The 27,521-nt window shown below is 40.9% G+C and overlaps 1 protein-coding gene across 6 annotated transcripts; it reads left to right on the top strand.

Annotated features, from left to right (window-relative positions):
* The first annotated feature begins 392 nt into the window (after positions 1 to 392).
* dnaaf11 (dynein axonemal assembly factor 11) lies at positions 393 to 26,684 on the top strand. Of its 6 annotated transcripts, none has more exons than XM_028020244.1 (14): positions 395 to 781; positions 1,213 to 1,380; positions 2,427 to 2,504; positions 2,575 to 2,747; positions 4,160 to 4,320; positions 4,463 to 4,600; positions 11,952 to 12,029; positions 12,193 to 12,258; positions 12,513 to 12,582; positions 13,694 to 13,789; positions 14,186 to 14,271; positions 16,540 to 21,165; positions 22,566 to 22,690; positions 24,726 to 26,684. In XM_028020244.1, the coding sequence occupies exons 1-12, from the start codon at positions 694 to 696 to the stop codon at positions 16,712 to 16,714; spliced, it is 1,377 nt and encodes a 458-aa protein (XP_027876045.1). In that variant the 5' UTR covers positions 395 to 693; the 3' UTR covers positions 16,715 to 21,165; positions 22,566 to 22,690; positions 24,726 to 26,684. The 6 variants fall into 6 exon arrangements, with proteins under 6 accessions (XP_027876048.1, XP_027876045.1, XP_027876046.1 ...); XM_028020245.1 differs by having other exon boundaries at positions 24,708 to 26,684; XM_028020243.1 differs by having other exon boundaries at positions 23,552 to 26,684.
* Positions 26,685 to 27,521: the final 837 nt, after the last annotated feature.

The following is a 27,521-nucleotide window of genomic DNA, read 5'->3' as shown; positions in this document are numbered from 1 at the left end:
TATGACTTTATTATTCTGTATTTTGTCTTCGCCCTGATGCTCCGTCTTAAGGCGAAATTGTTACTCAATCAGAAATTTGATGTTTTTACGCCTGAGCCAAACAGTAAAATGTGTGACAGCGTTTCTGGTGTGTAGCAGAAAATGTAAGTTTAAGTAATGAACCATCAGCATGTCACGGAGGAAAAGTTGCTAAATCAATACGTTCATGAGAAGCATTTGTACATTTCAGAACCAATAAAATGTCAAGTATTTCATTTCTATTTCAAATTCTAGTTTAAATTCAAAAATATTTTATTAATCTTAAAGGGAAATTAAATGTTATTGTAACTCCTATTATTTAAGGAAAACTACAGTAAAAACTAAAACGTAAATTATATAAAAAGTAAAGATTTCTTTATTAGGAAACAAAAAGACAATAAAACAAGCATGAGTTGCTACAATAAACGTAAAATGTCATATATTATGTAAAATAATGATGGTGGAGTATTTGCCTTTAAAGATCTAAACGGAAGTTTGAACTTAGGTCTGATTTATTGATCAATATTGACTAGATCTTATCACTTTTGTTACATTTAAAGACTCACTAATACACTTATCTTTCAATTCTTTTTTTTAATTCTTAATTTTTGACTTGTTTTGTGATCATTTCAAGTTCAGAAAGTAAAACCCTTTAAATTAGTTTAGAAATGTTTAATGTTTCCTACAGAATTTGAACGTAGCGTAGCAAAAAGTCGGTTTCCACGGCAACGCGTCACAACGACTGAGACTAAGATGGTTTACAGTAAGTTTAGGAGAAAAAGTACCGAAAAACTAATAAAAACAGATACTTAACGTCTATACGCTTAATTTTACTGTGAACGTTCGGATTTATTTGTCTTTAAATCATATTTATTCTCAGGTTTTGTTTACAGTTTGTTTCCGCTTCATGGAAAATAAATGCTAGTTAGCTTAGCCGCTCAGTGGAGTTGTTACCTAATGTAATAATAAAGTTTTTGGGTTTTTTTAAAAGACTATGCGAAGAAGTATGCGTAAAATATAAATATCACTGATCAATAGAAATAAGTTAATTATAATATTCTAATGGTTTAAAATAGTCTTGTGTTGAATTAATTCATCCTGACATGTTTTAACATAATAATTTAATCATAAACATTCAGAAATGCTCCATAAACTCCTGTGTATCCATGTTTTATTTGTTTTTTCCCCATCCAGTCACAGAGGAGCTGATCCGGCGGCGGGCCGAGCACAACGGCTGTGAGATCCTCTCTCTGGAGGAGGTTTCCCTGCACCAGCAGGACATCGAGCGGATCGAGCATGTGGACAGGTGGTGCAGGGAGCTGAGGATCCTCTACCTGCAGAACAACCTCATCCCCAGAATCGGTACCGATCGGTTTACAGGAGACACCTGCATGGAAACAGTCAGGATGGGGTTTATTCTGAATCATCTGGGGCTTTGAGTGATTTATTTGAACCTTTCTCTTTCCAGGGTGGAATAATAATTATGCAACATACAGTAGAAATTATTTTAAAACACTGGAGTTTGAATTTATTAACCCAGAAATGGTAAAAATGACTCAAAACTCCTCAGCTAAGGAATTCAAGAAGTTTAAGGTCAGTTTGCTTAGTGAGCTCCAAAACCGGTTCTGATGAGTTATTTTAATATAACTGGTCAAATATTCACCCAGAATTATGTTAAAATCATATTGATAGAGACACAAGTGTCTGGAAAAGGTGAAACCTTCTAAAAATACAAGTGAGGGTGTGAATACTTTTGATTAGAGACGCAGTTTTAAAAATCCTTTCATTTCGTTTTATTCCCTTAAAAATAAACTTTCAAATGACTCATTAAAATCCCTAAATTAAAGCGTTCGTGTGAATATGACTGCATGGAAACCAGAACGTTATTATTTATGGTAGAAATGATTGGAAAGCAGACGTGAATCTTTCAGCAGCGAGAAATTCAATTCTGATTTTTAGGATCAAGATTCGATCCAGAAACTATTTTTATTTCAGAAACCATTTTCTCTAATCCAACGGTCTACAGATTCTGTTTAAATTATGTGACTGACCAGAGGAATGATTTTATATAGAACATTATTTAACACAGTTCTAAAAATGTCAGATTATATTTAAACAAAAACAGGTTTGTGCATTAAATACTTAAATAATAAATATTAGATTAGCTTAGCGTCCTGGTTTTTTCTTAAATAAAAATATATGAAAGAATCATTCAGAATATTATTTTACAAGTCTAAGCAGATGAAATGTGACTGTTTTGAATTGATTCACAATTCCCAGAACGAGGATTTTTTCTCTGCTTCTCTGTTGGATACGACTGATTTTTAGTGTTTCACCAGTTAAAGAGCTGCAGTTACTGAGTTTTTATTGTTTTATCTTTTATAGTTCAGTCTTTTCTGCTGTTGCAGAGAACGTGGGGCGCCTGAAGAAGCTGGAGTATCTGAATCTGGCCTTGAACAACATCCAAGTCATTGAAAACCTGGAAGGTGTGTGCGCTGAGCCGACCCTGCAGGCCCGTTTTTCAGAAGCAGACTCTGACTTTGCTCCTGCCTTCAGGCTGTGAGAGCCTCCGGAAGCTGGACCTGACGGTGAACTTCGTGGGTCTGCTGAGCAGCGTGGAGTTGCTGCAGCACAACGCCCACCTGAGGGAGCTCTACCTGGTGGGGAACCCCTGCACCGAGTTCCAGGGCTACCGGCAGTACGTCGTGGCGGCGCTGCCTCAGCTCAAGGTCACCGCACTTCCTCAAACTTCTTCAGCAAAAACGTCATTTTTAAAGATTTAAAGATTGTTATTCCATTTTGGCATCTACTGCTTCTAAAAACATCCCAAGAGTTTAATTATCAACTTTTTTATCTTTCCATCACGTTATAATAGAGTGTTGCTTTGATTCTTTCAGACATGTTGGAGAAATCCTTTAATCACCATGTCCAAAAAGCCTGGGTGGGCCTATCCCTGCCTTCAAAGCGCAGCTCCTCCCCTCAGCTCCTGCAGACTAGCCAGCATCTATTAGCAAACCCCTGGTGGACCTGCTGAGCTCATTATAGAAGCTACTCTTCAGAGCAACGCTGGTAAAAACTCTGTTAAAGGGTTAATAGAGGAGCCACTTTGTAATGACTTCCTGGAGGCGGAGCTTCAGAAACAGCAGGAGCTTCTTAAAGAGACAGAGGCACAATTTCAAGGCATTACGTTACGGAGTCAAATTTCTATGAAGCCAAAACACCCAGCCAAGCTGTTGTGTTCCCTTTAGGAATAGGGTTAGTTCTGTAAACAGTACAGCCACTACGAGCATCCAGTAAAGGATGAGAGGAGAGATTTCAGGTCCAAACTTTCTTTAACAGAGCTGAGAGTGGTCTACAACAGCGGTCTACAACCTTTTCAGTCACGCGGACCGGTCAGCCCTTCGATGTTTTGTTTTGTTAGTCATTCTGCTGCAAGTTGGCTCAATTTTGACGCACAAGACGTAACCGGTAAAATCCGGTTTAGGATTTTCAAAATAAAAGATCCGGAAGTAGTTCATTATTTCTTGCGCGGCCCGGTACCAATCGGTCCGCGGACCGGTGGTTGGGGACCACTGGTCTACAAGAAATACAGAGGATGAAACAAATGAAAGCTATTATTTTCACTAGCTATAAACAGTTATTTCTAATTTGTCCAGCAGATGGCAGCAAAAGACCACAAATAAACCACAAACCACATTATCATAATCTGCTGCCATATATCTATATTTAAATTGCTCAGACATATAAATCCTGCTTATCCTGTACAGGATGCTCCACTTCTTCTTTTAGTTGTATGGTTGTACAATTGCACGTCTGTTTGCCTTTATTTAAATGTGTAAACGTTAGGGGGCGTGGCCAGCAGCTGCTTATTTGGATTTAAGGTGACAGAGGCCATAAAACAGCTAACAAATAGACAGAAGTGAACTGAATAAAAGCTGGTTATCTGAGAAGTATTTTGTGCAAAAAATGTGATTAACATGTTTTGTATAGGCCATAAACCTACGCTGACCTGTTCCATGAAGCATAACAGGTCGCCTTTAAATACATTTCAGGATTTAAATCTTGATTTGAAGGCAGTACTTGCAGCTGAAGCTAACTCGTTAGCATCCAGAAGTCCCCTGTCCTGTGTGTCTGTCTCCAGTGGCTGGACGGGACAGAGATCAGCCGGTCGGAGCGGATCAGAGCCTCGCAGGGCCTGGAGCAGGTGAGGAGGCGAGTCAGGGAGCAGGAGCAGGAGTACCTGAGGAGGAGAGAGGAGCAGAAAGAAGAGGCTGCACAAAGAGACAAGGAGAGGAAACCAGAGTGAGTTTCAGCAAGTGGAGTTATTTCTATCAGAAGAACAGAGTTTTGATCTTAATTCTCCTTAAATTCAGGATCTGGAGCTGAAAGCAAACCTGGTTCAAACTTTCTCAGATGGTCTGAATGTCTGCGTGTTCCTCCTCAGCTCACAGGACGACAAGGAGAACCTGCGGAGCGCCGAGGAGGAGGAGCAGGACTTCTGGCACACGCCCTGCTCCTTCACCCCCGAGTCCCGGCTGGAGGCGCACCGCCGCCTGGAGGAGAAGAAGAACGCCAACAGGAAGTGAGTGGACCAGATTCATCTGTTTTATCCTCTAAACACTTTGACTCCGTTTGTGTCAGATGTTCGATTTAACACAGAGAAGAAGAATCCGAAAGTTAAAATCTTTAAAGCCAAAGATTTCAACGTTATTGTTTTGGAAACATATAAAAAATATGAAATTATTTTATGGAGCAATTCTCCAAAACATTCAGAATAATTTTGTTGAGAAAATTGTCAATTGTTTCCTGATCCTGCAGATTATTTTTGTTCTTGTTCCATCAGACTCTGGATAAATAAACATCTTAAACATAGATTAAGAAACATATTAAATTATGTATTTACACATTATTTAAAAAACCAGGCGTTAAACAGGAACCAATATCCAAGAACTCAAATCATGAACTTTGTCTGTTTGGATGTAGTTTAGGATCTTGGCCACAAGGTGTCACTGTTTCTATCTCCACCTGAGCAGAAACTGAACATCTGAGCAGCTGATGTCACGACGCTTCCTCCCATTTTTCATTCTTTCTTCATCCTTGAGGAAAATCAGAGGAAAACTCAGATAAATGTTGCAGGAAGGAAGCAGAGATGAAAACAGATTCAGCTCCAGTTCAAACTGGTTCAGGATCCAGACAGCGGAACCAGTTTAACAACCAGGCAGAAAGATGCAGACCTTCAGTCCAGGTAGCAGAAACATCTGGACCTGTGATCCCAAACCACAGAACCAGAACCAGAACTGCTGATACCTCCCAACCCAACTAATGAACTTTTTCCTCCTTATAGATTTATGTTAATATCAGACAAAGAAAACCTGAGTAAATACAAAAACTGCTTCCAGGACGCGAGTCTAGATCAGATCAGATGATTTTTTCATTTTACCAAATTTGGTAAAATTTGGTAAAATAATAATTCATTAGCCGAATGCGACCGGATCCGACTTTTCACACGAGTCTGACCGACCTGATTCTTTTCACTCAAAAGACATCCAGTCTGAGCCACTTCCATATGTGGAGCTAAATTGTATCTTCAAGTTGTCAAAGCGTCATCAGTCTGAACTCTCATGTCGCATTTTATCCGACTTCTTCTTCTCCGACATGAAACATGCGTCTTAATTTTCACCAGAAGAAGACAGACGGTAAATCAGAGACTTTCTCATCCGTTTATTTAGATCTGGACATAATTTGTCTTTTTATGACCTACCAGCCTACTTCCTGTTGTCAGACGGGTTCTGTTTGAGTCATTTAAAGAAATGCGGCCATTTTCAGCCAGACAAGTTTAAAGCGAAGCGGCAAAATCAAACGAGGTGGATTAGCAGAGCTAGAAAACAACTGATGGAGTCTCTGCTGCCGGGATGTTGAGCTGCTAGCATGTCATTACAGCCTTCAGTCAGAAGCCTCGTTGTAAGACGGACTGCTACTGGAGCTCCTTCCTGCCCACAGCGTCAACATTCACTCTTTTTTTCCATCAATCTATTGATTGATCTTTTGGAATAAATTGCAGAAGAAACAGATTCCCTTAAAATCTTTCCTTTCCGCGCTGAAGCCATCAGTGAGAGATTCATCAGAGGAAGAAAAAACAACGAAATGAAATAAAAAAACAATAAAACATGTTGAGCGTTTCTGTGCAGATTTGATGTCTTGCTCAGAACCGAGCGGACCTTCAGGTCATGGCAGCATGATGCAGCTGCTGCAGGGTATCGGACCCGTCCTTCCTCAGCAGATGAGGAGATGTTGGACTTTAATCTGACGTCAGCAGAGCAGATTAGAGCGTCTGCTGCCGAGTCCGCTCAGGTTAATTAGGAGCTTAACGGGCCGATTGTTCTGAGAATGTTCTGGTGACGTCGGACCGAACGGAGACCCGCCGGGTCAGCAGGAAGACAGGATGTAGCCGCTGGACACGTCCTGGATGGACGGAACTGGACCCGGAGTTCTGCTGCGGCCCGCTGGGACTCAGAACGCCCGGGTTCAGGACAGAACTGACGGGTTTAGAGGTGAAGGTTCAGGACAGAACTGACGGGTTTAGAGGTGAAGGTTCTGGACAGAACCGGCGGGTTTAGAGGTGAAGGTTCAGGACAGAACCGGCGGGTTTAGAGGTGAAGGTTCAGGACAGAACCGACGGGTTTAGAGATGAAGGTTCAGGACAGAACCGACGGGTTTAGAGGTGAAGGTTCAGGACAGAACCGGCGGGTTTAGAGGTGAAGGTTCTGCACAGAACCGGCGGGTTTAGAGGTGAAGGTTCTGCACAGAACCGACGGGTTTAGAGGTGAAGGTTCTGCACAGAACTGACGGGTTTAGAGGTGAAGGTTCAGGCAGAACCGACGGGTTTAGAGGTGAAGGTTCTGGACAGAACCGGCGGGTTTAGAGGTGAAGGTTCAGGACAGAACCGACGGGTTTAGAGGCGATTTAAAGGTTAAATGTTGGATTGTTTGAAGTAGGAAAGTTAATAACGAACAGAAAATAAGTTGTTAATGTGTGAAAACTTGTTGGACCTGGTTGGAGGACGAGGAAACGTCTCTGGGACTCTGACTGGACTACAGACTGGATCCCGCTGATCCAGAACGATCCCGCTCAGCCAATCACAAGACAGAATATTTAGTTTTCCACAGTTTGTTCCCTGATCATCCATAGTCTGATTAAATCTCCTCGGTTTCCCTGGAAGCTGAATCACTTTCCAGAGTTTTAATGACATGAGATTCGAACATGGACCTCTGATCGTGTTTCGTCTCTCTGTAACTCACAAACACAATCTGATTACAACGCAGCTAAATGACTCCGACCCAAAACAGTGACTACAGATATCAGCACTTTACAAAAAAGTCATTTCAGTCCTATGATGCATTTATTCCCACTGGTTATAAACAATACATCAACTTCAGTTCATAATTCAAATCAAAGTTTTCGGAAACCCTCAGATTGACTTGCGGCATTCACTGCTCCTGGACGACAGCAGACAATCTCTTGGGTTGTGTTGCTGATTTTACAGCAATCTGCCATCCCGATTAAGCATCTGGTGAGAGTGGAGAGGAACAACGACTTTCCAACGGGAAGAAGAAACTGTCCTCTGCTACGACTGACAGGGAGTCGACAGGACAGAGGAGAGACAAGCACTGAACCGGCAGCAGAGTCAAAACAAAGAGTGAAAACAAAGAATCCACTGTCAGGTGGATCACATCAGTGCAGTCATCAGAGATCCAGCCTTGGAGAAAGCAGAGGAGTACTGAGCCAGGACTACTTTCCATGGTAAAGTACCCAAAGTTAATGGCAGCATTAAGTTCCTTCACCACTGTCAACTCTCTGTAGCCGGTTAAAGTCCTGGTTGGTTGGTTTCTCAGTCTGTGGTCAGGAACGTCAGCAGGACGGAGTGGTGGCCGACGCTCCAAAGTCATTTTGCACCTGTAATCCTGGGCAGACAGCCGGCCCGAATCCACACAGAGTAAAAACTGTCCCTGCACTGCAGGTCTTTCTGCTTCAAACTGGTTTCATCTGGTGTGTCTTTATGATTTAAACTGGTTTCATCTGGTGTGTCTTTATGATTTAAACTGGTTTCATCTGCTGTGTCTTTATTAATTAAACTGGTTTCATCTGGTGTGTCTTTATGATTTAAACTGGTTTCATCTGGTGTGTTGGTGCATTTGGGCCGGCTGTGGATCCATGCCAGTGGACGTGAGTCTTTATAACCCCGTGAATCAACCGCATTGAACCATTAAACGATTAAAGGATAAATCATTCACCAGACTGCTGAACGTTTTATGCTACATGATGTTGAAGTTGTGCAACCAGGACAGGAAGCTGATAACAGTAGAACCAGTCCTGCTAGTCCTGCGCTGTTGGGATTAAAGTCTGTCGTCTGTTTCCTCGGTTAAAGGCTGCGTCCGTCCCTTTCTGAAGGTCCGTTTTTGTTATCCGGCCGCCTGGTGGAGCTTCACTCTGTTGTTTTGTAACTGGAGTCGTGGAGGCGAGGGTGTAGCTGTGATTAAAGGCCACACAGAAACCTGATGGGGAAATGTCTATAGGCTGATTATAAATCCATAAACTCTCTCTGAGACCTCTGGGTCAGACCGGACCGTCTGTGTTTAACGCCTCCAGACCAACCAACACATCATCCCACCTCTAACTGGAGGATTTGGGTTTCCCGTCAGTCTGCAAGATTGACTCTGTTCTCATGTTTCTGTTTATTTGTTGTTCAAAATAAAACCACAAAACTCAGATTTAGGCTCTAATGGAAACAGGGTCAGAACAAACAGACAGAGGAGAGAAAAAATGTCAAACGGCTCAATTTTTGTTGTGTTTTCTGGCACAGAAAGTCGTTACATCCGCTGTGGTGCAGTTTACCTCTGGATGTCCACTGGTTTGCTTCACACAGAGCCTTCAGAACGTCTCAGTTTTCAAACTGCCCATGAGGACAGAGCCGCTTCCTGCTGACTCACAGCTTTCAGCTTTCCTGACACCTCAAGCAGCAGAACAGCCGAGTTTTGGCCGATGAATGATCCTGCTGGGTTACCGCTCTCTGCTGCTTCGTCTGCTGCCAAAGACCTGGAGGTGTTTCTGATCAGTCCAAATGTTTAGCACTTCAGTCGGAGTTAACCCAAACTCTGAAAAATAAAAGCTTTCAGAGTCTAAAAAGTTCAAAGCACCACTGACGCCATTCATGGCATCACAGGAATGTCAGGAGAGATGAATTTCCTGCTCCTGTGGTTGTTTCTACTGTAAGGTCGACCAGGAGACGATTCTGTAGAGCTGAGACTGAAAACACAAAGACGCTTCCAGGTCAAAGAAACTGACAGCCTGACTAATGGGGACAGCTAACGCTGCATGGAGACGGTGCAGGTGGAGATGAGCATGAACGGTTTCTCTGAGGTATCATCTGGTCTGCTTCGAGTCCATATTGAGTATGTTCGGACCTCTGCAGAGTGAAGTACGCCTGAGCATGCTGGGGCCTTGAGACACCTGGTTGGCCTCCGGTCTTCTTACAGTCTGAAGATGAACTCATCCATCTGTCAGATGCGACCTGACCAACCGCTGAATCTCAGACCCGAACAGCACGCTGCCAGTCTCACTTCTGACCGCTCACTTCGGTTCAGGACATCATCGTCTCCACTTGGGGTTTGTGAATAACCAGAGGTGCCCAGCAGGGACGGAGCCAAGTCTGGTTCCTCCAAGACCAGGACCGGTCTCCGGCACTCCGGCCCTGGTGTCTGGGCCACCGGGGTTCCCTCTGTCCTGAGCTGGAAGAGCCCGACTGTACGTCTCCGTCACATAAAACCAACCCGATGAGTCGATGAGGCTTCAGAGGACTTGCTTCCAGGATGGACTCGGTCGGCTCATGGCTAACTGGAAGGTGTCTGAAGAGATCATCCTCACCTCCTGACTCCACTCAGGCCAGCAGAGAGCTGTCACTTCTGATGTCTGCATGACTCAGCTGTTTGAGACTCTTCACACCCATCTGAGGAAGACGTGCTGCAGAGCCACAATGTCACCTTGTCAGCAGCAGAGAGAAGCTGCTGCATGGACAGAAAGACACCGATGAGGATGCTCAGATTAAGTCAAATCTCATTTCGCAGCTTTAATAATTATAAACTCCACTTTCACCCTGGTCACAAAGTTCCAAACCTGCAGGATTTGTTCAGGATTTATGTAGGATTTTGGTCTAATTTCTGGTGCAAGTATCTTAATACACTAGAAATAAGACAAAACTAACTTACAAATAACTTTTCAATAAGATATAGAAGCTTGTTTAAGTCAGTAACTTCTGACGTAAAAACATTTAAGCCTTTTTTGTTGAGAAAGTTATAGTTCCAACTGGTTAGTTAACGAAGATATTTTTCTGTATACCTGGCATCCAAGCAATCGTTTGTGTAACTTCAAACACATGAAATTGCGATTCGATGTGAAAAAAGAGAAAAAGATGCAACAAAACAACTTGATATTCAGTCTGGCAGCTCGTTCTTCATCTCTGCGGCTCTGAGCTGAGCAGACTGAAGGCTCCTCATGGCCACTGCCAGAGGTTGGGGCAGCTGACCCGCCGCAGCGCGCTAAACGCTCACCTGCCTCAGACACAGACGCAGCCATCTGCTGCGCGGCGGGTCTAATGGACGGACGGTTGTGAGGAGCGTGTTTCACCGCAGCTTCATGCAGCTGAAGGAGAGAGTGGCCGTCTGTAACGGCAGTAAACACTTTGACTCACATCCAGCTTCAGGAAGCAACCGTAGAAAAACAGAGACAGAAAACAAATTATCCAGATTTAACCCTGCAAGACCCAGATATAGAAATAAAAAATGAAAACAAAGCAACATGGATTTGTAGCAGAACTTTGAAGATTAAATTGTTTTCAGATTATTTCTTTTTTGTTTTTCTAAGGTTTTATAAAAATGTCATATTAAATATAAAGTTCTTTTACATTTTGAACAAATATTGCACACAAAATTACGTGTCCTCTTCAGTCTCCATGATAAAACCCAGAGTAAAAGTCAGTTTTTTAAAAGTTTAGGCATGTTGTAATATTGCAACAGTCTCACGGCGTTGATGTGGAAATGTCAACCAGGAACAGAAACTAAATAAGTTAGAATGGCTCCATGACCCGTTTTCAATGTTCTGACTGATTAGATTTCGTGTTACTTCCAGTTCACCGACAACTTAGTGACTAAACCCAAATTAAACTTTGTTTTGGAGATAAACTGTCTAAACTGGTCCTTAACTACTATATTTATGTTTCTGTTCAAATTGTGGCATTTTAGTGTAAATTTTATTTAATTCTTAAATATCTTTGCCTGAAATCATCTCAGTGCTGCCCTCTGTGGACTAAAGTGTGGCTACTGCAGTTAAATTTTCCTATTGGTTCCAGCTTGAACCTGAGTTCAGGTTTAAAACCATCAGACACACGCCCCCTGGTGTAAGAAGTTGGAACAACAAGCACTGCTAGCGCTGATCGTTTCTCAGCTTTGCACTTGTGATTAATTTTCCGTGTGGACTTGGAGCGGACTGGATCCCCTCTGCTCTGACTGCAGTGTTTGTGAAAGGGGCGGAGCTTCACTCAGTCACTGCAGAGCGACTGCTGTTTTCACATTTCCCATTTCTAGCCTGTCACTTCTGTGAAAAAATCACTAGCTGTCTACAAAGTTGCCAATTGTAGCAACACAGTGATAAATTGTCAACAGTGTACTGTCATCCTGACTGCAGCCCTGCTGACCCACTCATCCCCACACTTGGCCACGCCCCTCTGTGTGTCTTGGCTCCGCCCACTTCGGAGGACTTTTCAGATGAAAAATGGCGGGCCCTTCCATCGCTTTAGACGCCATGATTCTGGATCTGAACTTTCCCGTCTGCTCACTGCATCAGAGTGTAGTTTGTCTGGATGTGGTTCTGTTTGTCTGCAGGGAACCAGAGAAGAAGAACAAACCTCCCAGGACTCTGATCACCGCTGACGGACAAGTCATGAACATCAACGAACCCAAGTAAGAGAATCAGGGTCTTCCTTTAAAAACAGTCAGAACTTCACATCTGGTGCTTTGACAGGATCCAGATTCTGCTGTTTTCTGTTCTGCTACATTCTGGATAAAATCTGACGTGACATTTGACCTGCATCCCTCCGTCGGGTTTCTGATGTGTGTGTGTCAGGTTGGCCTTTTCTCTGACTGAGGATGAGGAAAGCAACGCTGTTGTGTTGGACCTGGCCGTTTACAGGTGAGACCTGCAGGCAGCTCCAACATTTAAACTGGGTTTTAATTCCTTGTTTTATTTATTCTGATCTTTTGGGAAAAAATGTATAAAAACATAGGATGGATTAGAAACAGTATCTCTCCTGCTGAATCCTCAGTGTGCTGCAGAGTTTGTTGTTTTCCTAATAAATCTGATTTAATTTCAGTGAGAACTTCAGTTTGGAAACTTGATCTTTATTCACTTGAGTGTAAACTGACCTGGCGCGTCTCCTCCCTCAGACACATGGACACGTCCCTGATGGATGTGGACGTCCAGCCGACGTACGCCAGAGTCAGCGTCAAAGGAAAGGTGCTGAGACAAGACAGTTAAACTTTTCACATAAAGACTGAACTTTAAAACAAAAAGCAGACGTCAGACTCCCAGCAGCCTGATCCGACTGCGGTGGCGTTTTAACAGGTCGGTTTCCTTTAGTGCTGAGTCATCGTTTGCTCTCGGGTTTGGAAACAAAAAATTATTAAAAGCAGCTCCTTTTACTCTCCATGAGTACAAAAAAGTTCTGACAGCAGAATAATTCACATTTTATTTTTACTTCATGTTTCTTTAATTTTCCACCTGCTGCTGACTGGAGGTCAAAAAAATTACATCTACCAACAAAAACAAAGTCATAACATTCAACTTCTGTTTTCTCTACATATTTATGAGATAAAACAGAAATTATAGTGAAAATGGTTATAATATATAGTTATAAAATGTACTTCTAAGCTATTTCAGCAAAAAGAGAGCAGAAACGTGTTTAATAATCAACTAGAATAAAAAGATCCATCTGAATATGTCTGCTGTTTGCAGAGGAACCAGATTAAAAATGATTTCTTTGTCTTGTTCAGCTGAGTTTGCTTATTTCTGCTCTGGATTATGATGTCATATTTCTCTCAGCAGCTGTGAGGAAACCTCTGCTGCGCTTTAATCTCCCACTAATGATGTCAGAATCATCAAACATCTGGATGATCATCCAGGAGCTGGAGAGCCTCCGCTTCTTCCTGCAGCAAACGCTTCATCAGAGCCGACGCTGTGGGATTTATGTGCGCTTGTTTTATGCCAGGAGTCGTCCTGGTGGGGCGGGTGGAGTGATTCATGCTGCGATGCTTCACCTCAGGCTGTCAAAAAATCTCCTTTAATACGAGCAGGAGGAGCAAAGAGCTGAAGGTTTCCCTTCTGCCCACAGCTCCCAGTAAGCCTCCCAGTCTGGGAGTTAAATCACAATCTGCTCCAGTTTGTCCTCCAACATGAATCATTTTAGTTTCTCTGCTGAGATTGATTGCCGATCTATTCTGGAAGTGCGTCTATAAAAGGCTGGAGTAATGATTGAAGCTACCGGGTCAGTGTCAGAACCGGGTCAGTGCCAGAACTGGGTCGCTGCATTAATCTCACTAATTACGGTTCTGATTTATTTACCTTGCAGATGTTCCAGGTGGTTCTTCCTGCGGAGGTGAAGCCCGACAGCTCGACGGCCCGGCGCTCCCAGACCACCGGACACCTGGTTCTGACCATGCCCCGGGTCGGTACTGCTGGCTCTGGTTCTGGTTCTGTCCATGAACTATGGGGAAAAATTAGGGCCATAAAATTTGCTCATAAGAAAACAAGTTTTGTAACTGAAAAAAAGTTGAATCTGAAATAGTTTTGAACTTTTCCTCCAGGCAAAGTTTCCAGTTTAAATCTGTTTTTGTTTCTGTTTTTGTTTGACTTTTTAAATTCTGTCCAAAATCAACAAGATGATAAAAACAAAACAGTTTGGATAGAAAAACAGTTTTTTCTTTAAAGAACTTAAATAGCTTGTTTTTTGTTGTTGCTCGCCGTATCGATCAGGTTTTTATTTGTAAATCAGTAAATCTGTGTCTCATCTTCAAACGACTCCGAACCGGACCGGCTCACTGACCTTTGACCTCTCCTTCAGGCTGAAGGTGAACTCAGAGTGAAGAAGCCCGCTCCTCGCCAGCACCGAGACGCTCTGAGCCGCAGCTCAGCAGAGGAACGGAACAGGTAGGACCGTGACCCGGATCCCAAACCGGAGCGCTGACCGTGAACGCCAGGACGGTACTTTACCCAGAACCTCTGAGCAGAACCGGATTGAAACGGGTCACCGGGCACGGCGCCGTGTCCAGGAATAACAGAAACCCAAAGTTTCTGTGTACTGTCCAGAAGCAACAGGATACATTAGAAACTTACTGGTTGCTTTACAACGTTTCCAGAACTTTCCAGTCCAGATCCAGGTCATGTTTTCTGGAACCTGATTTTTACTTTCCGAGACATCCCAGGTTATATTTCCAAGTCCTGCAGTTTTTAAAAACAAAACAGAATAAATGTGACTGTTGTTGATATGAACAGGATTTGTTTGGAAATTTAAATCTTTCTGCAGCCGTAGAAAGGGACTCAGAAATAATCGTGTTTAAACCTGAAGTGTTTGAATCTCTGAGTTTCCTGACTGACCTGCAGATCATCCTCTGGTTATCGGATCAATAATCCATAATAAATCATCCAAAGGATGCATCAGGGTGAACCACGGGCTGCTGGGAGAGCTTCCACCGCCTGGAGCCACTCCCACCATCATCATCATCATCACCATCATCATTTATAGTCGCTTCCTGTCCTTCATCTCTGCCCATCAAACCCCATGCATTAAACCTGTCGACAGGTGAGCAGCAGCTGCTGACTTATCGCACCATGCAGCCGATCAGAGGCCGACCTTTGACCCCTGGCTCTGCCACAGATCGGCCATCCTGCTGCGGACACCGGCAGGAACGGATCTGAAGGACATGATGAGGTCTGACTGGATGTTCCTGAGAGCAGGAAATGGATTTTAGAATAATGGAATATCTAACATCATCTGAAACATGAAGTCAGGCAGGATCAGCTCCCGATGATTCATTCACTACATGAAAACTGATGGGAAAATACAGAGGCTGATGTACGGGGTGGGATGGCACCTCCTCACCAGAGGGGGCAGCAGAGAGGACCACTGACTGCTCCACCCAACAATGTCTTTATGATTAGCAGAGAAGCTCTTGGTTCCGTTAAAAAACGTTATTATAAAAAAGATGCCAAATAAATAATTTGAGCTAGTAATACACCCTATCCGAACAAAAACAAACTACTTGGAATGGGAACCTGAGCCTAAAACGCTACTAGCTACGCTAACCCAAAAGCACTAATTATAAACAGTAGGTATGCTAATGCTAAAGTGCATTAGCATACCTAATGCACTTTAGCATTAGGTATGCAGAGGTTAGTATTAGCTTAATAAGGAGCCTCTCAAAGCAAACCATTTTTGCATTTATTTGTTTAATTAACAAATGATGTTGAAAAAAAGGTAAAGAGGAAAGAGAACTGCTGCATAAACAGACTTCAAAATAAGAGCATGAATATAAATCTGTAACTGAGCGTTCTTCAGTCGATAACCAAAACTTTGACGCAGATGTTGAACTTCATTCAACTGAAAGTTTATAAAACAGCCGAGTAAATTAAAGCTCCACATGGACCAACGTCTCTGATAAATCATTGAACTTCTGCTGTGAAGACCTGAGGTGGTTCTGACAGCTGGAGGAGGTCCGAACCCGTGAAGTGACCCGTGACTCATCAGATTACAGTCCAGGTCAGGAAGTAGTTCAGCATCTGAGCATCGACCGTCTCTGTCTGGTTCTTATCTAAAGGTGAGCTGATGGACTTACAATCAGATTCCTCAAAACCCAACGGATCACCAGACACTGACCAGAACCGGCCCGTCCAGTCAGAACTCAATTACATCCTCATTACCAAAGCTGGAGCGATGACACCTCCACCTCTCTTCTTCTGTGGTTTACCGGGATGTTCAGGAGAAACTCAGAGTCACAATCTGAGGTTCTGACCCGAAAGCTGTCGAGTTCCTGGGTTTCAGGAAGATGATTTAGCTTAAACCCGTTTCTCTGGTCCAGCCTGCAGTTCTCCTGCAGCAGCGTTTCTGAGTCGGGACGTTTCGTCCTCTGGAAGCCAAATTCCCCTCTTAATAAACCAGCAGACGGCGGTGAAGAGGTTCTGCTGCTGTTGGCCACAGATCTCAGCAGCAGAGCAAAATCAGCAACTTTTACTGTTTCTCTCAGCCTGATCTCTGCTTTTCACTGTAACAGTTTCAGCTTCATGTGGGAAAAAGAAAGAAAATAGATTCACTGTGGCTGCAAACACAATTAAAACATGAAAGCTCTGATATTTAAAGAGTGTAAAATGCATCCAAACTCAGTTCCAGCTTTATTGCAACACACATTTCTCTGTTTTCAGAAAGGATAAAACTCCTGAGAGGCTGGAAGTTGATCCCAGTAAACGTAAATCTGTTGATGTCGCCAACATCGTGCCTCAGCGGAGCAACGGAGAAGATCTTCAGGAAAAACCAGGTCGAACAGCAGAACTCCCTGAAGAGTTCATGGACGACCCGGAGGTTCCTCCGCTCATCTAAAATGTTTTTAAACACACAGTTTCACCGCCGCTCTACAGAAAATGATGCAAATCCTGGTTAAGTGATTTTAATTGTCTTACAGCAAAACAAATGTTAGTGTTGGTAACAAAACCTCAGAAGATTCTGACAGAAAAACATTTTGGTTTTAGTAAAAAGATTTTCTTCTGGACAGTTTTTGGTGTTTTATTCTTTTTTAAAATCCTTTTTCTTAACCTTAAAGTACAGAATCCATATGTATGTTGTAAATATTAACACCAAACAAGATTTATCACCTGGACAGACAAAAACAGATAAATATAACTTCAATCTGCTGTCATTGTGAAACACATCAACCAGTGATACTGACCTTCACCTTTAATTGCTTTTTAATCTGATTGTCTTTAGTTGCAGTTTGTGACAGATTCTCTATGGTGAACTGGAGTTTTAATATTTTAGTGGATGTCAGTGTTATTGATCTCAGATTGAAGAATCAGTGAAACCTCTAATGAGGAAGCTGGCAGCCTCTCCGGACCTTCATAAGAGTTTCTGCAGCTTTTCCCCAAAGTTTGAGCTCAGTGTGTGCCTGGACTCATTTCATTTCTTTGCAAAGAGCAAATGTTAAATTAGTTTCTAATTCCTCAGAGGTACAAGGTGTGCTAACTGAACGCTGAAGTTTCCTGTTTCGGATCTGATGAGGGCTCAGAGGTTTATTCGTCTCTGTCAGCGGCTCTTCAGCCTTATTGGCCTCAACAGAAAACCTCCAATCTGTAGAAAGAAAATGTCATCAGCGTATCTGTTAGCTCGAATATTAGCTTAACCGTTAGCTCAGCTGTTTCCCTTAAAATGTTTGTGCTTATTTGCTTGATTTTGAGAAAGTACAATATTTGCTTAAATATTCACCGTACTCTTAACTTGATCTGTAACTTATTGGTCACTTAAATTGTGATCTTGACTGAAGGTTAGCTCTCCTATTAGCTTGTCTATTAGTTCATCTGCTAACTCAGCTGGTAACTTCTTCTTCTTTTGAGTTTTATTAGCGGTTAGCAAACCAACTTAAGGTGCCCAGCTGTTAGCTTGACACCTTAGCTTTACTTTGAGTAGAGAAGCTGTTAGCTCTGTAGCATGTTAGCTTAATTATTACATGACTATTAATGTTAATAGCGTTTACATAACTTTGTGATTGCTGTCTCACTGTTCAGTGTTGCCTTGACTATCAACTGTTTATGCAACTGTTTGCATGAATGTTAGCATTAGCATAGCTCAAGAGGTTCTTGACTGTTAGCTTGACTATTAGTGAAATTTTAGCTCAGCTTTCATTCTGTTAACGTGACTTTAATTAGTTAGCTACAGTAGCTTCACTGTTTTGAGTGTTTAGAACGCTGTTAGCTTACGTATAGCTTATATTAGCATGACTGTTTCTTAAAATAATTGAGTTTAACTGTCACGCTAACGGACATTTGACTGAGTCCTACCCTGACTGTTAGGTCAAAGGTCAATCTTGAGAATTAATGAAGGCAACTAAACCTCTCATCCAAAAGTCGTTTTTAGTTCAGAAACTTATAGGTTGGGAGTTTTAGGTTTATAAACTGTCCTCAGATCAATCATGCTGATTGGGAATTAGAGCGTCACTAATAAGGCTGAAATGGTTTCAAGATAACAAAAGTCCAGTTATCTTCCTTTAAAACTCTTACCCTGCTCTGAGTGACACACCAGAGGTTAGTATTAGCTTAATAAGTAGGGAAGCAGTTAGATTAAATATTAACTTAATTGTTGATTTTGCTGTTAGCTCAGCAATTAGCTTGACTGATGATTATGTGTTGTTAGCAGTTAGCGTAGCCTCTCTCATACCCGACCTTAGTTGACGGATATTTAACTGCTGCTGGTCGACCAAAGTTTGTTTGTTTCTTTTTTAAGTGAACATATTCCTCTCATTAATTCACCAGCTACTAAAATCCTGACTTGTTCTCTTCCCTGATTTAATTTGTGCTGCTTTTAAGCTGCAGCTGAAGAAAAATCGATGAGCTGTGGCTGTTTTTTGTTCTGTTTGCGGCTTTAGGCCGTTGTGTTGTGATGCTTTGCCTCAGATTCGGGTCCTCTGCCAGACTTTGATCAGAAGCTCCTCTCTGCCCAGAGGACATAAACTTATTCTTCAGCTCGCTCTTCTCTCCTTGAATCTCGGCTGAACTCTCCTGAGTCTTCACTTTCCTCTTGAGTTGTCACCTTAAAAAGCTCCGAGGTCGTTCCTCCTCTTCCTCGCCCTCTTCTTCCTCCTCTGTACGCCTGCAGGAATCGTTCTGCCTTCCTGACGGCTTCACTCTTTTATTATCCAGGCTATATTTGGACTGAGCTGTATGCGCTGTACAGCAGGATGTTTGTCTTTACTGCAACCTGCAAGTACATCAAAACTCCTGGAGCCTGGAGCCGCACTTTGGTAATTAATTTCTCCAGTTTTACTGGAAAACATCTTTATTAGTTATTGTAACCCAGAAATGAGTCGATAACTGATAACTGATCAGGCATTTGCTGGCTGCAGATTTCTGATTTATTGGTAATAAAGCCCCTGCTCTGTGCAGTAACTCAGTGTTCGCTTCCCACTTCCACAGCTTTTCAAAATGAAGGCGTGTTTATTTATAGGCTAAGGAAATGTGTTGCTCATCACTGAGAGGAAATAAACTCAAAAATAAAATCAACTTCATGCAAATAAAGTTTACAGCTCATGGAAAACATCAGCTGTAGGTTTCTGAGCAGTTTTAGGAAATGTTCAGAACAAATTCTTTGGTTAACCAGAAGACAGTTTTGACTTTGAATAGGCCATTTATTTTTTTACATTCTATTGCCAGATATATGATTATGATCTAATTGGTTAAAATGTAAACATTTTTCTAGATTATCCTGAGATCATCAGGGCATAAATCTTGTTTTTCTGTCATATTATGTCTAAACTAATAAATAAGTTAACATAAAATTAGTCCATTGCCTCAAAAATGTAAAATCTTTCAAACTAACTCCTTTTGCATTGATTGAGATTTTCAAGAATTTATGGATATTAAGGATTTGATGTCGGTGTTAAATTAGATAACTTTAATGTTTCCTAGTTTTGAGTTAGATGGATGGATATGAATGTAAACGATATAATCTGTAGAGAATTATTTAAAAAATATGAACAAGAATCAAACCCTGGAAAATTACAATCAAATTAATGACTTTTCCTTAATCTGTAAACCGGATTGTCTTTGTAACGAACAGACCAGAGGAGGACCGAGTGTGGCGCCTTGTGGAGCTCCGTCAGTAATACTTTATCTGATCTGAGAACAGAAACAGAAAATACTGCTGATGTGTTCACAGCACTGGGAAAACTTACAGGAAGCTGTTGTTTTAAAAACAAATCAGTCTGAATAATCTATGGATACTTTTATCTGCTCATGTTTCTACAGATGTAAATACGTTTTAGCTCATTTCCTTTTGGGTTTTGCTTCATTTCAGACATTTAAATCTGTATTTGTACTGTATATAGTTTAATTTTCCCCTGATATTCACCTTTAAAGCAGATTTAATCTAATCTTGTGTTTTTTCTTATATGAATTAGCATCATTGTTAAATTTCTGTTTTTCCCACAAATCTGTAAATTCTTCATTAAATTGTCTGGAAGCAGCTTAGAAACCATCAGTGGTATTTAACAGCTGATTTAACTGGTGTTTACTGTCACACTGGGACCATTATATCAGGGTTAATGGCTCAGAGTGCTTTGCTCATTCTGACTGACTGGTTTTTGTGGTCAAAATGGTTTTAATGGATTTAGTGGTCGATTTTCTTCCTGTCCTCAGTTTTGAATTAAATTCTCTGTTGTTTTTATCAGTTTCTTTTTCTTAATATGATGATTTTTCTCACTGACCCAGTTCTTCGGCGCTGCTGGGTGTTTTTTTCCTGACTTTATGAGGAGCATTTCTTCAGTCAGACGGCGTACGCTAACGTCTCCTAGCTTCTCCTCCACATGAAAAGCCCTCCAGCTAAATGTATAATTCAGGCTGAATGTCTCTGGTTGTTTCTACAATCATCCAGGAGGTTGGAAAGGCCCATCAGATTCGTTAATATAGAGTCAAAGTTCTTGATTGTGGAACCGTAAACAGATGATGGTTCCTAAATATGTGATGCAAGTCTCAGATATTTACAGCTCATTGTTTACTGCTGCGCTCACACAATGAGGTGAGGTTTCCAGATCTGTAAGTGTTCCTCAGTTCTAATCTTTGTTCAACTTCCTGTTTTATTGTCTGCTGTTTTCTTTCCTCCGTCTCTCTGTGAGATGAATTATTTAACCTGCCTTCACAAACCCTCCCTGTCTCCATCTTTGCGTCCTGAGCTGCAGCCATGGACAGTTGCGGGGTTTCCTCTGCAGCAGCGCCATCAGAAGCAACCAATCACAGGAGGAATCTGACTCCTGCCTTCGTTTTTATAAACTGCTGCCACAGCAAAACGTCAGTAAACTTACAGTGAGCTCCGCTGTTGCTTTTACAGCTAGCTGTACAGTTAGCTAATCATTCTGAAATTCAAAGTTTCAAGTTAAACACAAAGCACATTAGCATCCCAGCGTTCCGATTAGCATGCTAATGTTTTTATGCAAATAGTAGCATTAAGATGCTACGGTTAACATTTTGATGCTAACAGCACTTTTAGCATACTAAGCTTTCAGTAATGTCTATAAATAGCATGCTATTATATGTTTATGCTAATGTTAATATGCTAATGTTTTAAGGCTAGTACAGAAATTAACACACTAAAGGTGACATAACAGTTGGTTAATATTAATAGTCTGAAATTATGCAAAAACAAACGTTAGCACGCGAACATTTCATGCTAACAGTATTAGCCTACTTCCATGCTAACACAAAAATTAGCACACTGACATTAACATTCTTTCCTAGCAGTTTGCTAATGCAAAAAATAGCACACTAATAGTAGCATCCCAAGCCAACAGTAATATTAATATTTCTAATGTAGGTTATGGAAATGTTGGCACACTGGTTGGACTCCTGACTCAGCTGTTCACATCTTCTGGTTCAAAATCCAAAAGCAGAAATTCTCCAGTGAAGTGGGTCAAATCATTTTCAGATAGCAGCGGTTATGAAAACTGAATTCATGTTGAATAAATCCCCTCAGGTTTCAGGAATCATTTCTGCATCCTGCCAGCCTTTATTTTGGATTTCTAAAACATTGAAACACGACCGGCAGGTTTTATCAGTTTCCTGCTGCGTCCATTAATAATGACTGAACAAAAAATGCAGCAGCATGTTTGCTCACTTCCAGCTGCATTTATTGTTAACAAACACTGAGAGCAGAGAACTGTCTGTGAAGAGAAAGATGGCAATGTTGAAACTGGGAGAAAATGGAAAATCAATGTTGACCAATCCATAAACATTAGGACCGTCTGGAAGACGGAAAACCTGAGCAGCTGACCGCTGGATGGAGAAAACGTTTGAGAGCTGGGAAAGAGTGGAAGCAAAGACTCGTCACCTTCTGTCTTTATTTTATGTTATGAGGAAAATGACACTATTTCATTATTGCTTCAGATGGTTTCTAGGCTTTTTGGTGGAATTATTTTTAGATTTTCTCTCTTCTTCTACACTTCTGAGCTCTGATATAACATGAAAAAAACGAGATCAATAACAGTGAAGGTCTGAAAATATTTGATCTGAAAGTCAAACTGATCCTCGCTGCTCTTCAGATCGAAGCGATGAATCTCCTGGAACCTCCTGGGTTCTGGTTCCAGGATTAGTTGCGTGTTGTGAACCCGCCGCGGCTCTGAGGTCACATGGTGATTTATGACGCTCGGTGTGACATTGATGTGTTTGTTTTGTTGTTTCTGCTGAATCGGCAGATCTGATCCTGTGTCAGTCCTGCAGAAGACGACAGCTGGACTCATTTTTCACGGGAGCAGTTTGATTCATGGCGGCTCTACGTCCATGTTGGGCTCCACCGGGAAAATCCACCGATCATCTCAAGGTCAAGACCAAATTAAATCTCTTTGTTTCTACCTTTAATTTATAATCTCATGTCTAAAATCAAATCTGTAAACCAAGAAAATATTTTTTTATATTTGTTGCATAATTAGGCCTAAACAGTCCATCAGATTTTATTAAATCTAATGTGATGAAACTTGTAAATCATATTTAGATCAAAATTAACTTCCAGTGCAGCTACAAGTGGTTTGATGATGTTTTTCTAGCCGAACGAATCACAAAATGATAGATTAGACCAAATACAGACAAACTACATTAAATTAATGAAGCAAACACTATTTTTAAAAATACATTAAAGTTAACCCAAACATAATACAATACAAGAGATGTTATACATGCTAACTAGCACACCAACTAGCTAGCTAGCATGTGTAAACCATTCGCAGAAGTCTGATTGCTGTCACATTTTTCAGTAGCATAAACAACCAGGCATCAAAAATCTGGATGCAGTTAAATAATCTGGATGCAGTTAAATAATCTGGATGCAGTTAAATAATCTGGATGCAGTTAAATAATCTGGATGCAGTTAAATAATACTCAGAGTTAAATCAGGATCTGCAGCAGGACTGAGCTGGACTTGAACTGAAAGGTTTTAACTCAGGCTAACAAGAATGCAAGAATGTCAGATTAATTTTGGGCTTTTACCAAAGTGTGAACGGTAATATTTCCAAAATAATAAGACGATACAACTTTAAACAATCCCATTCGGGCTTCAATATAAGCATCCTTTGTTTGTCAGCCTGCTGAGTCTTCCAGCTTTTCTGTAAAACCAAATCTGAACTTGTTTCCGTTAACCTCACTCCCGTCTACAATGAGAGGATTTCCTCGCCCGTCTCCTCCTCAGCTGGTCGTGTCGCTGAAGTCGTCCCCGTCTTCGTGTCTTTTAACCCCGCGCCGTGAAAGTTGGATGAGCTGGATCAATAAAACATGGTGGCTGAGGAGTCGACCACATCATGCAGATATAACGCAGCGCTGTAATGCCTTCAATTATTCACCAGTTGGGTCTCTGACAAAGACCCAGGAAGGATCCTCACAGTCTGGGTAAACAGGAAACAAGCAGTACCTGCAGCAGCATGCTAGGAAAACATTCACTCAAAAGAAAACACACATTTTACTAAAAAGAGATGTCTTTTGTCTCATGATTTGGTTTTTTGAACTTTGGTTTAGTGTTGCTGTAATGAAGTCTGGATTCTACAGCTTGAAAAGCCAAAGCCACATCAACGATGGAAATTATGCTAAAATTGAAGTCATGCTTTTAGCATTTTGTTCTAGCAAACCTGCAGCTGTGGCTTTGGCATTTTGTTGTAGTTTTCAGACTGAATACATTATACAAAATTAAACCATTTTACCAAACCACTGTGGCTTGTTTTCCACACAGTGGTAAAATAACACATCTGTACTTGTTGCATAACTAATAAAATGCATTTTAAACTTCATCTAAATAAATAAAAATATGTTTTTAAGTCTTATAAGGTTGGTTTGGACATTTACGTCTATTTAACCACTCAGGATCACCTGAATTCAGTTGAACTATTATGGTTCCTGGTGTCAAGTTGTCACTAAGCCTAACTTAGCATTTAGCAATCAAGTCACCTAGCTTTCCATTTAGCTTAACCTAGTTTAATAGCATGTTACTTTAGCAACAACCTTTAACTTTGCAATCTGTTAGCTTAGCTTTGCAATATGATCAACAAACTTCATTGATCAATAACACCATTTAGCTTAACCTAGACTAGCGACATTGTCAGTTAGCTTATTTTAGCAACAATGGATTTTGTAAAATTTTCCAGTGGTTATTTACACTTTAAGAACATTTGTTGAATTCTAACAATGAAATTAAGAAACAATTGTTTAGCACTCCTCCTCCTGCTTCTGGTGAAGCTTATTCTGGTTAAAATTGGGCCGATTTTAGACGTTATTAAGCCTGAAAGTCATAAAGAGCTCCTGAAAAGTAGAAACTGTGATCTTGCAGAGTCTTTTGAAGGTTTTATCCTGCTCAGGTTTCTGTGTGTCATCAGGGAGGATCCCGCCGGTCCAGTCAGGAGTCTCTGAACTCTCCTGTCACTCCGATGTCCAGCTCAGCCTCAACGACCTCGCCACTCAGCCGTGAAAACTTCAGGAGCGGCAGCAGAATAAAACTTTCAAAAACCTTCTGGCACAAGACAACGGTGACGAAGCGAGAAAGCAGGAAGACCTGGAAAAACCCAGAGGTTCAGATCCGGCTGGTTATGAAACACAAACAAATCACAAACGTCTTAAACAGGAAATGACGTCAATAACAAAGTGAAAAAACAGAACATATGGAAATTATGCTTAAACTGCTTCTAAATTAAAGTTATATAAACATTTTGTAAGTTTAAGAAAAAACTTTGAGCCAAAAGTTTGGAAAGTTGGAAATTCAATTCAATATTTTGAATTTAGCTGAAAAATACAGTGACCTAATAAACAAAATATTCCCTTTGTCTAGTTCTAGCAACGATAACTTAGCTTAGGTTAGCAAAATGGCTGCCTCGCATTAGGCTAATATAGCCTAGCTTAGCATAATATCAGTAGATCACTTACTTTAACTTAGCAAGACGAGCACTTGTATACTCAGTTGGCTTTATTTAGTCAGGCTAAATACACAGCTAGCTTAGCAGTGTTTTAATGTAGCTAGCTTAGCAATATGGTAACTCAGCAACATTTTCTCTTAGCTTAGCAGCAACAGAGTCACTTACCCAAGTTTAGAAATGTTGTAACTTTGTTCAATTCAGAGAAATAATTACTTAACTTAATTTGGCAGATTAATTATTTTTCCTAATTTGGAAAAATGTCACATTAGCTTAAAAAAAGGATTGTTTATTTAACATCTAAACTAAGGAGTCTGGATCTCTTTTTTTTTTACAAACTAACAACATTATAACCCCTTCTGTCTTTTTGTTTTATCATAAAGTCTGACGTTTTTTTTAAACCAACTTTGAATTAAAAATGCATAAAACACAGTAATTAATAACCGGTTGCATGTTTTTCAGTGTCACATAGAGTCTCTTTTTTTACAGCGCACAAATAAAAACATTTTCATTGGATATTGTTCATTGGATACAGGGAACAACCTCACTCCTTCTCACTGTGGTAGAGGAACCCAGATTATGATTTGTTTTATAAAAATGAATTTTTAGTCATTATTGTCTGCTGAAAAAAGGAAGAAAACATAAAAGTCTGCAGAAGAGTTTATGTTCCAGTTATTTATCCAGACTTCAAAAAGATACAAGAACCTGAAGGACATATTTAACAAGTATGAAGAGAGCAGAATTTGCTGCAGTAAAGTCTAAAAAAAGCCGAACTCCAGCAGGAGGATTGATTTTTATGAGTAGCTATAAGAAGCAGCGCGGAGTCTGAATCCCTTCTGTCCCTGGGAGGCGATTCGGAGCCGCCGTGACTCACCGGATCGTCCTGTACAGCAGAACCAGCACACTGGCAAATCATTGCTTTTTCAATTACTGATCTGTCCGGCCGCTTCTCATCCAGATAATTAGTCAAATCCAGCGACCGGCAGCGGTTAAGTAGCTAAAGGGCAAACAGACGTCAAACCAATCTATTTTAGGATTTCTCGGCTCCTCTGGGTGAATCCTGGAGCAGACGACAAAAACCTGCAGCACAGAGAAAACATTTTCACATGTTAGAAGGGAAATAATCTGACAGTGGAACTACATTTTTTAATTAATAGGAAGGAATTAATGACTAAAAACAAGATCTTATATCTTCCTGATAAGTTTGAAATGACTTGTAAGTTTTGTTTTATTTAATGTGTAATTTAAGATATTTGCACCAGAAACTAGAGAAAAATACTTGGTAAGGTTTTGTGTTTTTACAGTGCAGATGGACTTTCATCAACACAAAGATGAAAATATCTTCACTAAAAGGTTTGAATGTTAGTCGCAACTAAAAGTCATCGCTGAAGAGTTTATCTTTATAATAAAATCTGTTTTCTAAATAAATTTAATGTCATGATCTTTTTTCTTTTGGCCCAACAGTTTCTTCATAAAGCCACTGAACTTTTCCCCAAAACAACATCATAAATGACACAAACTGCAACAAATCAAATTAAAATAAATACAAAATGTAAAATACTATATGAATCCAGAAAGTAAAAGTCTTACTATAAAAGTTTTCAGTTACTGAGGATTTTACTTTTACTGTTGTAGACAAAAACAAAAACATAGTAAACCATCATAGTCCAGAAGCAACAATGCTTTAAACAAATGAAAAACGTGGAAAATGATAAATGCAAACGCAACAGACATGAGAAATAATTCCATATTTCATTTGTTTGAAAGTGATTTGACCTGAACAGCAGAATTAAAGACAATCTGAAGATTTTCAGGATTTTTGGTTTAAATAATCTAATGAATCCTCAAAAAAAAAGGTTTGGAGTGACGAAGTTTGGAAATGATTTTTCAGCGTCGTTTTGGCGCCCCCTCCCGCGCGGCGCCCCTGTGGGTTTGGTGAAGTTCTGGTTTCACAGCTTTCTGAGGATTTTCTGCTGTTTCTCACTAAAAGGACCAACAGTCTGGTTTCTGTTGAATTATTATGTCAGGAATGTACAGAAATTTGGTGAAATATAGAAATTCCCCTACAGATGTTTACATCAGAGCGCGCGCACATGCACGTTACTATGCGTAGCAGGTCCTCGGGAGCGCGCATCCACACACATGTCAGCTGCGTTTTTCTGATGAAGAGGAGAACCGCAGCTATCAAGGTGTGTGTCGCGTTCCCGCGCGGGTGCACGCACCTGTGAGTGTGCGCGCACGTCACGTCGGCGCCGGTGCTGATGA

The sequence above is a fragment of the Xiphophorus couchianus genome, chromosome 6 (assembly GCF_001444195.1).
Source record: "Xiphophorus couchianus chromosome 6, X_couchianus-1.0, whole genome shotgun sequence".
Lineage (NCBI taxonomy): Eukaryota > Metazoa > Chordata > Actinopteri > Cyprinodontiformes > Poeciliidae > Xiphophorus > Xiphophorus couchianus.
The sequence above is the reverse complement of the archived record's forward strand: the minus strand, read 5'-3'. Positions and strand labels throughout refer to the sequence as shown.

Excerpts from the sequence above, each read along its gene's own strand:
- dnaaf11 (XM_028020246.1), top strand. The coding sequence starts at position 694 with ATGTTTCCTACAGAATTTGAACGTAGCGTAGCAAAAAGTCGGTTTCCA. Across the intron at positions 2,748-4,159 it reads CGGCGCTGCCTCAGCTCAAG|TGGCTGGACGGGACAGAGAT; the intron begins GTCACCGCACTT and ends GTCTGTCTCCAG. Across the intron at positions 12,030-12,192 it reads ATGAACATCAACGAACCCAA|GTTGGCCTTTTCTCTGACTG; the intron begins GTAAGAGAATCA and ends TGTGTGTGTCAG.